This window comes from Aquarana catesbeiana, linkage group LG06, assembly GCF_042186555.1.
Source record: "Aquarana catesbeiana isolate 2022-GZ linkage group LG06, ASM4218655v1, whole genome shotgun sequence".
Taxonomy (NCBI): Eukaryota; Metazoa; Chordata; class Amphibia; order Anura; family Ranidae; genus Aquarana; species Aquarana catesbeiana.
In genome coordinates this window covers 388,117,088-388,131,684 of record NC_133329.1, presented here as the reverse complement: position 1 = coordinate 388,131,684, position 14,597 = coordinate 388,117,088, and the positions used below count along the sequence as shown (strand labels likewise).

Below are 14,597 nucleotides of genomic sequence, written 5' to 3'. Positions count from 1 at the left end.
CTTCTATCTCTAGGGGGCTCTGTCAGAAATGAGTTCCTGGGTTTGCACACCTGATGTGCATTTTATGAGGGTTCCCATACCTTGGGAACCATCCCTGATGATTTTTTATTTTTGTATTTATATTATGGAGAAAGTAACAAGAGGAGCTGGAACACACAAAGGTGGAAGGGAAATGCCAAAACTCCCAGGTGGGTGGGAGCAGAGTAGGGAATGGTGGCAAGGAGATCTTGTTGTTTAAGTATCCAAGACATATAAGAAGCCAGGGGCTGACTAGGCTCACCAGATGCCACCTGGTTCTGATACCAGAGATGATATTTTTTATTGTAGAAGCCGGTACTACTGTGTCCATGAATGAAGCAGGATCTCTGAATGGGGGACAAACAGATGAATGATAGGTCTATTCATAGATTATGTTTTATTCTTAGAAGCTATAGTACTGCTTCTGCGAATGGAGGAGCTGGACAGAAATGGCTGGCATAGTTGGGTACTCTTGATGAGTGCCAATGACAGCTCCCTCACTTCTATTAAACCCTGCTGCACTGGGGTGTTGTGTGGGATTGGTGGGACACCGCACAATAACAGTAAGTCACATCCCTTAAGCTGATTTTTTGTTTTTTTTGTTTTCTATTTTGACTACACTTAGGCGTTAATTCTGCACACAGGAAAAGCAAATAAATTGATTGTTTCCTTCTACTGCCTTGTTTTCAGGTGATGCGAGACAAAGTGAACCGACTAGTTAAACGCAAACCATCCCCCGTAAGAAAACCCACAGAGAACATTTCAACACTTGTTATGGATGATCTGAATGACCAGGTAAAAATGCTTTTACAGTTTTACTAAACCCACAACAGTAAAATCAGTCTGTATATGCAGTAAAGCATGCTTGTTATACTCACTGTGGAACCTAAGGGGTTAATCCTCCACATCAGTGGTCTCCGAACTGCGGCCCCGGGGCCGTGGCCGGCCCTTTGCTTGTCTTTATCCAGCCCTTAAGACATTATTCCTGCCACTGCCACCAACAATGGGGCATATTTCCTGCCATTGACAGCAACAATGGGGCACTATTCCTTCCACTTACGCCAACAATGGGGCATATTTCCTGCCACTGACAGCAACAATGGGGCACTATTCCTTCCACTTACGCCAACAATAGGGCACTGTTCCTCCCCCTAATACCAAAGATCTGGCATTGTTTACTCCCACTGGTCCCACAGTCCGGCCTCCCTAAAGCCAGAAGGATAGTAAACTGGCCCTTTCTTTAGAAAGTTTGGAGACCCCTGCTCCACATTGTGTAAAAAGGCTGTTTGATCCTGTCTTCTCTGATCCTCCACTTCTTTTACTGTCCTCAATCCATCTCCTGGCAGTACAGAGCCTTTGGAGTCACTCTGCACATGCTCAGTTTGGTGTGTATTGCTAGAGAGGTTTTTTTTTTCTTGGGAGGGTGCATGTGATCAGCACAGGGCCAACCAGCACTGTCCAGACAGAGGGTCAGGGGTCCTGCAGCCTCATAGTACAGTCAAAGGAGAATGAAAACTCCCCCTACAAGCTTTAACCAGACACTGATAGAAGTCACAAGACTGCTATATATGAGGGGGTGCTGATAAGTATTGAGTCTTACCCAGAAAGAAATTAGCTAGGAAGCTGTAACTGCCACACTATTTTACATATTCCCCCAGGAAGTCAATGCACTTTCGACATCTGTCCTGCAGCTCCTTAAGTTCCTGCAAATAAAATTCTTCCGACTGCTGGTGTAACCACTCATTTGCAGCATTAGTTGCCTCCAGAACACTCCCAAATCGTAGTCCCTTTAGGTGTTTTTTGAGATTGGGGAACAGATGATAGTCAGAAGGAGCCAGGTCGGGTGAATAGCGTGGATGGGGCATCACTTGAAAGCCTAAGGAGGTCAGTTTTGCCATTGTTTCACCTGCAGTGTGTGACAAAACTTTTGACAACCGAACAAAAGAGGACAACGCCTCATTGTGCTCCCTTGTTCGGTTTTCAAAAGTTTTGTTATCCACTTTGCTACAAGCTTTCTCATTTCCAAGTCACTGTGGATAGTGGCACCAACTCTCTCACGTGATATTCCCAGATATGTAGCAATACTTTTGGCTGATATTCGGCGGTCCTCCATGATCATGTCATGGATGGCTTTCACATTTGCAGGCACAGAGACAGAAACGGGCCTTCCACTGGGTTTCTCAATTTCAACACCAAAATGGCCAGTTTTAAAATTGACAACCCAGCGTTTAACTGTTGCATATGAAGGGCCACTGTCACCCAAAAGTTTGTGACATTTCATCATGGAACTGAGAAACAGGAACTTGATTATGGTCCTATGCTCTTCCACATTGAATTTTTCTGGAGGTGCTGCCATGTTCGCTTTGGTCCTGAAAAAGAAAGAGAAATTAAAATAATAAATAGTTGATTTTTTCACCATTGAATATAGACAAATTGGCCAGTACACCCTGCAATTTACAGCTTCCCAGCTCAATTGTTTCTGGGTAAGGCTCAATACTTATCAGCACCCCCTCGTACTGCTGATGAAAAAATGTATTTAGCAGTTTATATTTACTAAAATAATCGCATTTCCATGTTCTGTGTACTGTGGGAGACCAGATATAGTGAATGCAGGGTCCTGGATTTAGTAACACTTTAAGTTTAAGATATTTCATCTGCGGTTGTTGCTCAAAAGTAGTTTGATTTTCACAAATGAGGTTTAATGTAGAAAAATGTAAAATAATGCATTTGGGTGGCAAAAATATGAATGCAATCTATACACTGGGGAGGGAGAACCTCTGGGGGAATCTAGGATGGAAAAGGACCTGGGGGTCCTAGTAGATGATAGGCTCAGCAATGGCATGCAATGCCAAGCTGCTGCTAACAAAGCAAACAGAATGTTAGCATGCATTAAAAAGGGGATCAACTCCAGAGATAAAACGATAATTCTCGCACTCTACAAGACTCTGGTCCGGCCGCACCTGGAATATGCTGTCCAGTTCTGGGCACCAGTCCTCAGGAAGGATGTACTGGAAACGGAACAAGTACAAAGAAGGGCAACTAAGCTAATAAAGGGACTGGAGGATATTAGTTAGGAAATGTTAAAAATCTTGCTTGCTGCATTTTTGGTCAGTTAGAAAAAAACGCACCAAAAACGCACGTCCCTGTTGAAATGCCTTGAACGTAGCAAGAACGCTCGAATAACGCACCCGTGTTACGTTTTTGATGCAGTTTTTGGGTCACATGGCCTATGAAAACAACACAATGTTCCTGGCGCTGGCCCTATGGAGGAACTCACTGTCCTCTGCCCCAGACCCAATCCGATGCAGCCAACCCAATTCATAACCTATGAAAAGCACACTATAAGCACAGTAAATTTAGGGTAAAATCGCATGCGTTTGTGGCGCCATTATCGGCACCTTTTTCTCTATCAGAAAAATGCCTAAAACACAATTTTTCAGCCTAAATGTTTCGGCCATCGAAATTTCGGTGCAGCTCCTAATAATTTTGGGTTCTCTATTCTGCGCTTCAACTCAAGAATGACTTCAGCCCCTCTGGCTGAATAAAAGTACATACAAGAATGTATAAATATTTTTAACCTGGCTGTGAATTACTATGAGAAAATAGGCACACACCCGTTTAGTGATAGATGCATTCAATATATTGATACAGGTAATAATAAATGGCTGTTTGTGCATAAATGAGTACACAACTGGCAAATTTGGACACAATCTGCAAGACAGAGTAATAACTATGGCAAAGTGTCTTAGAATCAGGTTCTATACCACTACACAAATTAAATTGTTAATTAGCAAATCAGCATTAAACAGTGCAAATAAACATAATAACATAATAATACCACGCTGGGTTAGGGTGCACTCAACTGTTAGGCTATAGTGTAGCATCCCCTAAGAGGTGCCTCTTAAGTAAAAGGGCAAAGGTCTCTGGGTAGCAACTGTTAAAGGGCAGTAGCCCTGACTCTTCAGCTGGCTAAACGTTGGGGCCCAATAACTGTTGGCGTGCTTGTAAACAGTCAGCAAGGCTTGTAGGTAGTAATAGGTAGCTGTTTAATTAATTCCTAAGGGCTCAGTGTCTCTCATCAGACCCAGCGACACAGCAGAAGTGGTCCGTCTTTTTCGAGTGTCAGCTCACTGTGGGTTGCCAGGGGCGGCTCCAGTAGGCAGCACAGCAAGGTCTGTATCCTGGTGGTGGCTCTGTCCCTCCTCCCTCGGGTCACAGCTCTGTCCTCTCTGGTTTCCCCAAACTGTAGTGGCTTTCAGTGGCTCAGTCTGTCTCTCTCCTGGGATAAAACCCCACAACTCGTCCTCTCACTATCTCTGCCTGTACTCCACTGACGCTCTGTTGATACAACTTTGCAAGGAAAAATCTGTCTCTCTCCTCCTCTTTTAAACAGGGCTTTATAGGAGTTGTAGTTTAGGGTCCCTTAGCCTCTATTACACAGCGCTTTTGAGGGAGCTACATGTCCCAGTGTGTCCTCCTCTAGTTTTTACTGATTGGTCCCTATGCTGCTTAGCCGGAGGGGAGGAAAAGAGAGGGTGGTGGGCAGGGATTACACAGAGCCTTTAGCACATCATGTCCTCTTCCAGCACAGCCGCTTCAGTCCTCTTCCTTTTTGTTTAGTCTCTCCACTACTGACAGGAGGAGGGTGGTGAGCGGGAGGAAACTGCACATACAGTTCGCTCCTCTAGTTTTCTGGGGGCGAACAAGCAGGGTGAGCAGAGCCGGCAGAGCACCCAGCTACAACAGCATCATCATCAACATATTAAAAACTTCAGGGGACATTCTGAACTACAAGTACAATATAATTATATAAATCCTGAAGAAGGGATCTATGGAATTCTGAAAGGTTATATCTTTAATACGATAGGTTAGCTAATAAAGGACATCAAGTCAAACTTAAAGGTACAACAAAAGCTTAGTTTTCTTCTTAACTAAAGGAACTTCTGCATACATCCAGTGCCAGGCCATGGGATCCTTATGGCACATTATCAAAACGCAACTTTTGTAGTTTTAGAAATATGAACAAAAACAAGCCTAGATCATACAGACAGTAGGATATCAATTAAATATACCCATAACAGGTCACTTCCAGAGACAAAACTCCAAAACATGGGATGGTCTCTGGATAATCAAAAACAGTTGACAGCTATATATACATATCCTCTTTGTCTTTTCTGTTCAATCTAGAGCTCAAGTGAGGTCCGTGGACGACATCCAGAAGGAGCCTATGCGACTACAATGCTTCCAAACCATCATCGACATTACACACATCATGGGGTATTTGAAGACTTTGCTTGCTAGAGGCAAAATTGTGTGGTTATACCTGACAGAACCAAATTGTTTCCTTGATGGAGAAAAACACACTATTTCTGAATCGTAGCCTGCCTCTCAGTGACTTCTTAGGCTGCCAACATTTGGATGGACTACCTTTTTTATAAGGACACACCTACAAGAAGACCTTAGGAGGTGCAGATGTACGAGAACCTTAGTTTCCCTTCTCTTTCTAAAGTCAAATGGGAGTCCACAATGCGATTGCGATATAAGGGCAGTCACTCATCTGTTGCTATGTAGGCTTCATATATGCCCATTATTTTATCTTTTTTTCAAGTATAACATCTGCTATAGAGGAGCAGCTAAATTATCAAGGAGAACACCAAAATAAAAAACCAACAGAAATGGGATGAGGTTATTGGTGGAGGACAATTCAAAGCCAGATTGACTGGAGGAGATCTTTGAAGATGGGTCTAAGATTATTGATTTGGTTAATAGGTACACTTATCAATCAGCACAGTCAACAATATCATCTGATGTTTATAAAAATACTTTTGTTTTAAAGGGTGTTGTCATAATTACAGCACTGGATGAATCCATAGGCACAATGACATAGATATGTCTAACTCATCATTCAAAGCACAGGTCACCAATTAATTACTCAGTGTTTTGCCAAGCCAGGACAAAACAGGATGAAACTGCAGCATCCTTCTTACATTGTATGTCAAACTAAGGCATGTCAGTCTGGAAAGCACTCTTTGTTGGTTGGACTTACTGGTATGACCCTTAGGAGACCAGTATTATCCATCAGTTTTGGAGTGCCTTTCATGCAAATATCAAAGAACATTGTTGGTTTAGACTGTCATTCCATAATAGGGTCATGTTGTGCATGTCTTAGCTTGGTCTACTAAGTCTGAGACAAAACTAACTTTAAAAATATGACCAATGTGTATGGTGGTAGTGAAACTGACAGGGCGATTGGTGGATGGGCTCTATAGAAGAGCCCTAAAAAAGGCTGAACTAAAGCTGGAAAATGTGCTTGTGGAATGCATGTAAAGCAAACTAACAGGAAAGTTCAGTGTTCAGTAGAGGAGTTGACATTGGAGATTGCAAGGTTACTGGAGAAGGCCACACTTACACCTCAATAGTAGCATACCAACCATTAATGTAAGACTTCTCAAAATGAACAAGAATTATCAGATGAGTCAGTCCTTTACAAAACTAAATATGTAAAAGAATTGAAACACTTAGATGAACTATATAGTTGTTCAAGGCAAGGATAGGAAAGCCCATACAATGGTCATTTTCCAAAATAAAACGGGTCATCAGGGTCAGAAATAAACCCACCATAGTTGTAAATAATTAAAACCTCTTGGCTGCCAGACTATAGATGGGTCACATATTACAGTCTGTGATATTATTCACTGAAGACAACAAGGTTGTAGTTGAGGTCCCATGACAAGCTGCAAGAGGAACACACACAGACTTGATTGACAAAACCACCATCAAGACATACTGATGACAGCTGGAGGAGTGAATGCTCAGTAAAGACCTAGACAGTAGCTAAGGGGCAGCCCAGATAGAGAGGTAAGTAGTGATATTGTTTGAGGTCCTTGACCTTTGGTGGAGCAGCCATAAGAAGAATAGTGCCAGACTCGAAATGGGCCAAACATTGCAGTCAGTGATATTATATACTGAAGACAAGAAGGTTGTAGTTGAGTTCCCATATCATAAATGGGTCCCTCAAAAGACAAGCTGCAAGAGGAACATACACATGATTGAAGAACCCACCATCAAGACATGCTAATGACAGCTGGTGGAGTGAATGCTCAGTAAAGACCTAGACAGTGGGTAAGGGGCAGCCCAGATAGAGAGCTAAGGAGTGATATTGTATGAGGTCCTAAACTTTTAGTGGAGCAGCCATAGGAAGAATGGTCCCAGACTATAAATGGGTCACACATTGCAGTCAGTGATATTATTCACTGAAGAAAAAAAGGTTATAGTTGAGGTCCCATGCCTACAGAGACAAGCTACAAGAGGAACGCAAACAGAAATGGCTGAAGAAACCACGATCAAGGCATACTGATGACTGCAGGTGGAGTGAGGGCTCAGTAAAGACCTAGACAGTGAGTAAGGGGGAGCCACCAGACAGGGAGGTAAGTAGTGACATCGTATGAGGTCCATGTTTTTTTCTTGGAGCATCCATGGGAATAATGGTGCCAGACCATAAATGGGTAACACTTTGCAAGCAATGATATTATTCACTGAAGACAAAAAGGTTGTAGTTGAGGTCCCATGCCATAAATGGGTCCCTTCAAAGACAAGCTGTAAGAGGAACGCAAACAGAAATGGTTGAAGAAACCATGATCAAGACATACTGATGACTGCAGGTAGAGTGAATGCTCAGTAAAGACCTGGACCATGAGTAAAGGGCAGCCACAAGACAGAGAGGTAAGTAGTGATACTGTATGAGGTCATGGACTTTTGGTGAAGCAGCCATATGAAGAATGTTGAGATTCATTCTTCCCTATGACTCCAGCTTAGATACTGCCTCTGAAGGTAGGACAATATTTAGAAAAGTTAACAGAGATTTCATGGGACCTAAATGTCTATTTGGAACAACATAAATATGAATCTTAGCAAGGAACATGTAGAGGTTGCACACCACAAATCGCAAGGTAATTAAAGAGGAGGAATATCTCTCATTGGTTGGAGATAAACTGTACAGCAAGAGAATCCACTGAGAATAAAATAATTCCACATGTATAGATAGAACCTTTTTTTTTATATGACTTAAGTAACTCCAAAACTTCTAAAACTTTCTAAAGTATATTCTTGGAGGATGTACAGAAATATATTACAGAACTGTATATTCATCATACATAACAAAGCATATCGCTAAACGTTACAGCCATCCAAATAATGACATTGTTATTTATTTTCAACTATCATCATTATCCAAATGTCAGAACTATTTATATATTTATATTTTTTTGGTGGCCAGTCCTCCTTCGGACAGGTTTGTATGATAAATAATGGTGTTAATACATTATTTCTATCTTGATCTTCTAGCAGTGTTGTGAACAAAGTTTCCCAGATAGGTAATGTATTTGGGACAAAGAAATACATCACATGTAATCCAGAGAAAATAATTTATGGTAACCAATGATATTATTTCCCGAGACATTAATGTATTTTTGATGTGTTTTCCATGTATCCAGGTGGTACTTTCCTGAAACCGTTATTTCCCCTTTAAAGTGGTTGTGACAGGCTAAATAGAATTATAGCTTCCAATTCTTTCTGACAATGGGTATTGTAGAATGCTAGAAGCAAATGGGGGAGTATGTGAGCTTTGGCAAAGAGATAAAATAGTCGATAATGCATTCTGCTGAAGTGTTGTGAGCAAGGGAAAAACTCAGAATGAACAGGAGGCATGTAATCTTTTGGAGCTACTGCTGCCTTCTGTTTGACTCACTTCTTCTCACCATAGTCTGAAATATCTTTCTGCAGTGTCCCCTTAAAGTGTAACTAAACCCACATAAAAAAAAAAAACCACTATCAATAAATGGTGTATTACATGCTGTTCATAATCACTCATTCACTATGAGATTCATTTTCTGTATTCTGAAAAGAAAAAACAGGTTGATCCTGCGGCTCTCTATCTCCACCTTCTGTTCATGTCCCCAATTCAGCTAGGGATTTTGCAGCTGTAGTGGCAACTCTGCACATGCTCAGTTTTCAGTGAGTTTCTATGTTGAGCATTTCCTCCCTATCACATCTGAGCAGCCCATGTGACCATAGAGTCACACATGTGGGTGTATACACAGTGGTAAATGCCAGCCCACTCTCTCCTCCTACATGCCCACTACCCAGCTAAACACAATGGGGGGGGGTGGGATATTACATGTAGATTAAGAGTGGCTTCACCTCCCTCTTATTCTAAGACACAGGCTGGAGGGGTGTCATACAACCTGTGACTGGCAGAAATCCGCCCACACCATGTTATTTCCACAAAATAATAAAGATTTCATTTTAAATATATATTTAATTATTTATTTTTACTCTGTATTCCGAAGATTGTTTTTTTTTTTTTAATTTTGAACGTGTGACCAGCAGCAGAGGACCAGAAGCTCCTTCTGCTTATGTTTCCCTGCAGACAGGCTCGGAGAGAGCTGGGTCATGTGACAGCTGTATATCAATTAGGAAAAGGGTACTTAAGATTTTTTTTTTTAACTAAAATAATTACAGTGCTGTCATCCACATACAGAAATAGAAGGGACAATGTAAATTAAACAGTGTGTGTTTAGTATCACTTTAATGGTGTCCCACTGTGTCACGGCCTGAAGGCAGCGATAACAGGATGCGATGTCAGTGACCAACAAAAGAAGAAATTACACACCTTTTGCCATATACTGTTAACCCTCAGCAATACTCTGAGAATGTTTTTTTTTTTTTATATTTGCCTACACAACTCCTTTAAGAGGAAGCAGAGCACATTTTGGGTGCAAGGTAAAGGTCAAATGTTTCTTCGGTCACGATGCGGTCTTTCTTGGGGTGTAGCCGTCTGTCCATGTTATGACTGCAGCCAAGGCAAAGACTCATTCTGATCGTCCATTATTTTAATGTTAAAAACTATAAAATAAAAAGTATTTTTAAGTGTTGACTTTTCTCGTTTCCATTTCAACAAAATGAATGTTATATGTTAGAAGTTTGCTTTTATGTTTGCTTTTCTCTCATATTCTCTCTGCCTGTCCATCGCAAACAGAGGGTGGATCCCAAGTTTGCATGTCACAAATCACTGATGTAAAATAATGTAGTGAACCCCTGAAAGAGCCACGGATAACAGGTAAATTCCGTCCCCCAATTTCTAGTGCACACACAGCCAGGCCCACAGCATTTTCTCTTTTCTGTGGCTTAAGAAGGGTCTAGGGCAGTGGTCGCCAACCTTTCGGACCTCATGAACCACTACATTCACAATTTTGAATCCTGTGGACCACTAACATGAATTTTACATGCCTTATACACACAATGCTCTGTCTCTCTGCTCCCCTCCCCCTGGATCACACTGCTGTCTTATACACACAAAGCTCTGGCTCTCTGCCTCCCCCTTCTCCTAGATCACACTGCTGCCTTCTACACACAATGCTCTGGCTCTCTGCCCCCCCTCCCCCTGGATCACACTGCTGTCTTATGCACACAATGCTTCAGCTCTCTGCCCCCCTCCTCCTGGATCACAATGCTGCCTTTTACACACAAAGCTCTGGCTCTCTGCCCCCTCTGCCTGGATCACACTGCTGCGTTATACACACAATGCTCCGGCTCTCTTCCCCTCTCCCCCTAGATCACACTACTGCCTTATACTCACAAAGCTCTGGCTCTCTGCCCCCCTCCTCCTGGATCACACTGCTGCCTTATACAAACAATGCTTCGGCTCTCTGCCTCCCTCCCCCTGGATCACACTGCTGCCTTATACAAACAATGCTCCGCTCTCTGCCCCCCTCCCCCTGGATCACACTGCTGCCTTATACACACAACGCTCTGGCACTCTGCCCCCCCCCCGATCACACTGCTGCCTTATACACACAATGCTTTGGCTCTCTGCCCCCCTCCTCCTGGATCACATTGCTGTCTTATGAACACAATGCTTTGGCACGCTGCCCCCCCTCTCCCTGGATCACACTGCTGTCTTATACACACAAAGTTCTGGCTCTCAGTCCCCCTCCCCCTGGATCACACTGCTGCGTTATACACACAATGCTCTGGCTCTCTGCCCCCCTCTCCATGGATCACACTGCTGCGTTATACACACAATGCTCTGACTCTCTGCCCCCCGTCCCCCTGGATCACACTGCTGCCTTATACAAACAATACTCCGGCTCTTTGCCCCCCCGATCACACTGCTGCCTTATACACACAATGCTCTGGCACTCTGCCCCCCCCACCCCGGATCACACTGCTGCCTTATACACACAATTCTGTGGCTCTCTGCCCCCCTCCTCCTGGATCACACTACTGCCTTTTACACACAATGCTCAGGCTCTCTGCCCTCCCCCCCGGATCACACTGCTCTGTTATACACACAATGCTCCAGCTCTCTGCGCCCCTCCCCCTGGATCACACTACTGCCTTAAACACAATGCTCTGGCTCTCTGCCGCTATCTCCCTGGATCACACTACTGCCTTATATACACAATGCTTTGGCTCTCTGCCCCCCTCCCCTTGGATCACACTGCTGCCTTATACACGCAATGCTCAGGTTCTCTGCTCTCCCCCACACTCTGCATCACTCTTCTGCCTTACACAGACTCATCATTGGATCTCACCTCCTTATCCAGCCATGTGTTCGGTGCTCCCTCACACAGTCTTTAATCAGAGCTGCCTCTGAGTTCAAAGAAGCCAGAAACTACAGGGAAGGTATTCAAGTATCGACTGTCAGCGCACATTGAGAAAAACACTGGAAACAACATTGGGCAATATACATCCACCACAATGTTGATTTGCGGCAGAACCCCTGGGGACCACCAACATTTTCCTACACCTTAGCCAAGAGGGTGCTACAATATTAAATTAAAACTACAGGCTACTACTACTTTTTATTTTGGATAACTTATTAGGGTTTTTTTTTTTTTTTTTGCTCTTTTGGAAGATTTCCCTACACTTCCTGTCCCAAAACAGGAAATTAGACAAAATCTCAATAAAGTAAGGGAAAACCCTCAACTAGTATACTGATTGGAAGATTTCACCTGCATTCCTGCTATGGGGACAACCCAAAATTTTACTAATAGGGGGCACAAACAGCAATAAAAACTTGACTGGTGTTTTAATCCCTCTAAAACCTTTAGTTATAGACTATATTGCCAAAAGTATTGGGACGCCTGCCTTTACACACACATGAACTTAATGGCATCCCAGTCTTAGTCCGTAGGATTCAATATTGAGTTGGCCCACCCTTTGCAGCTACAACAGCTTTGACTCTTCTGGGAAGGCCGTCCACAAGGTTTAGGAGTGTGTCTATGGGAATGTTTGACCATTCTTTCAGAAGCGCATTTTTTGAGGTCAGGCACTGATGTTCGACGAGAAGGCCTGGCTAATTCTAATTCATCCCAAAGGTGTTCTATCGGGTTGAGGTCAGGACTCTGTGTAGGTCAGTCAAGTTCCTCCACCCCAAACTCGCTCATCCATGTCTTTATGGAGCTTGCTTTGTGCACTGGTCCAAATTATTTGATGGAGGGGGGGATTATGGTGTGGGGTTGTTTTTCAGGGGTTGGACTTGGCCCCTTAGTTCCAGTAAAGGGAACTCTTAAGGCGTCAGCATACCAAGACATTTTGGACAATTTCATGCTCCCAACTTTGTAAGAACAGTTTGGGGATGGCTCCTTCCCGTTCCAGCATGACTTCACACCAGTGCACAAAGCAAGGTCCATAAAGACATGGATGAGCGAGTTTGGGGTGGAGGAACTTGACTGACCCGCACAGAGTCCTGACCTCAATCCCTTTGAGATCAATTAGAGCGGAGACTGCAGGCCAGGCCTTGACCTCACAAATGCGCTTCTGGAAGAATGGTCAAACATTCCCATAGACACACTCCTAAACCTTGTGGACAGCCTTCCCAGAAGAGCTGAAGCTGTTATAGCTGCAAAGGGTGGGCCAACTCAATATTGAACCCTATGGACTAAGACTGGGATGCCATTAAAGTTCATGCGCGTGTAAAGGCAGGCGTCCCAATACTTTTGGCAATATAGTGTACTTCACCCCTTCCTGTTCAGCCCTGGCATCCCTTTAACAGGATCTTTACACAGGGCAGCAGGAAGGATTGCCCGATCACATGACCACTATGATTGGCTGTCACAGTGGTCACATGATCGGGAGCAGGACCTACCAACTACCCATCATTAGTAGAGACCAAGAGATGTCTTGAACAATTATGCATAGAAAGCTCTGCCACCTATGGATGCACCTAAACGTGCCGCGTAAGATCGTTAAAACCCAGCCTCTTCGTCGCCACACATATAGGTTCTGTGGGTGGCAAGAGGTTGATTGCAGAAAAAGTCCAACAGGTCCATCAAGTCTGTTTTTTTTTTTTTGTTTCATTTTTTTGGGGGGCTTTTTTCTACATTTTTTGTTTAAGTATAGATCTAGGTGTAACGATCCCCCATAGGAGTCGCTGTAATTGAACTGGTTTTTGCAACAAATGTTTTCTAAATAGACTCTTAAAAAAAAACTTCTTACGTCTGAAAATAACTTTCTGGTTGTTTGTTTCTATGTTATTAAGATGTCACTTCCTGCCCTGGTGACCACACAAGAATCAATGGAAGTAGAGAAGGCAAGGGTCAGAATCTACGTCAAGTTATAATTCACATCTGTGTCTTCACTGGGTGAATTGTGAAAAGGAGGAGAATCTGAGAGAGGTTCTAAACCAATCCTTGGTTGGAGTGAGACTTTAAAGTTGAAATTTAAAATGTAACCCCATGTTTGTTGAAAAAAGAAATAACCCCCCCCCCCCCCACACACACACACCGAGTGTTTTGCAGTTTGCAGACTGCCTTTTTCTGCTCTGAAGAAATAGCTGTTTGTTTCACCTTGTCCTATGCAGACTAATGCCCTGTACACACGGTCGGACATTGATCGGACATTCCGACAACAAAATCCTAGGATTTTTTCCAACGGATGTTGGCTCAAACTTGTCTTGCATACACACGGTCACACAAAGTTGTCAGAAAATCCGATCGTTCTGAATGTGGTGACGTAACACACGTATGTTGGGACTATAAACGGGGCAGTGGCCAATAGCTTTCATCTCTTTATTTATTCTGAGCAGGCGTGGCACTTTGTCCATCAGATTTGTGTACACACGATCGGAATTTCCGACAATGGATTTTGTTGTCGGAAAATGTTATATCCTGCTCTCAAACTTTGTGTGTCGGAAAATCCGATGGAAAATGTGTGATGGAGCCCACACACGGTCGGAATTTCCGACAACAAGGTCCTATCACACATTTTCCGTCAGAAAATCCGACCGTGTGTATGGGGCATAATTCTGAATAGGAGGCTCTGATCCATTATGATCACCTGGTGCACGCTTAATGTTCTGAAAGAAAAGTTGTAGGCTCCGCATCATATTAACCACTTCAGCCCCGGAAGATTTGGCTGCTCAATGGCCAGAACATTTTTTTGCGATTCGGCACTGCGTCGCTTTAACTGACAATTGCGCGGTCGTGCGATGGTGTACCCAAACAAAAGTGACGTCCTTTTTTCCCACAAATAGAGCTTTCTTTTGGTGGTATTTGATCATCTCTGCGGTTTTTATT

The 14,597-nt window shown here is 43.3% G+C and overlaps 1 protein-coding gene across 1 annotated transcript in view; it reads left to right on the top strand.

Annotated features, from left to right (window-relative positions):
- The window catches only part of ASIC4 (acid sensing ion channel subunit family member 4), a 450,624-nt gene extending 440,715 nt beyond the window's left edge, over nt 1–9,909 (top strand). The window contains exons 9-10 of the mRNA XM_073634312.1: nt 709–813; nt 5,206–9,909. Of these exons, the coding sequence (XP_073490413.1) occupies nt 709–813; nt 5,206–5,319 (219 nt within the window). The 3' untranslated portion in view covers nt 5,320–9,909. The remainder of the gene's footprint in view (nt 1–708; nt 814–5,205) is intronic.
- Nucleotides 9,910–14,597: the final 4,688 nt, after the last annotated feature.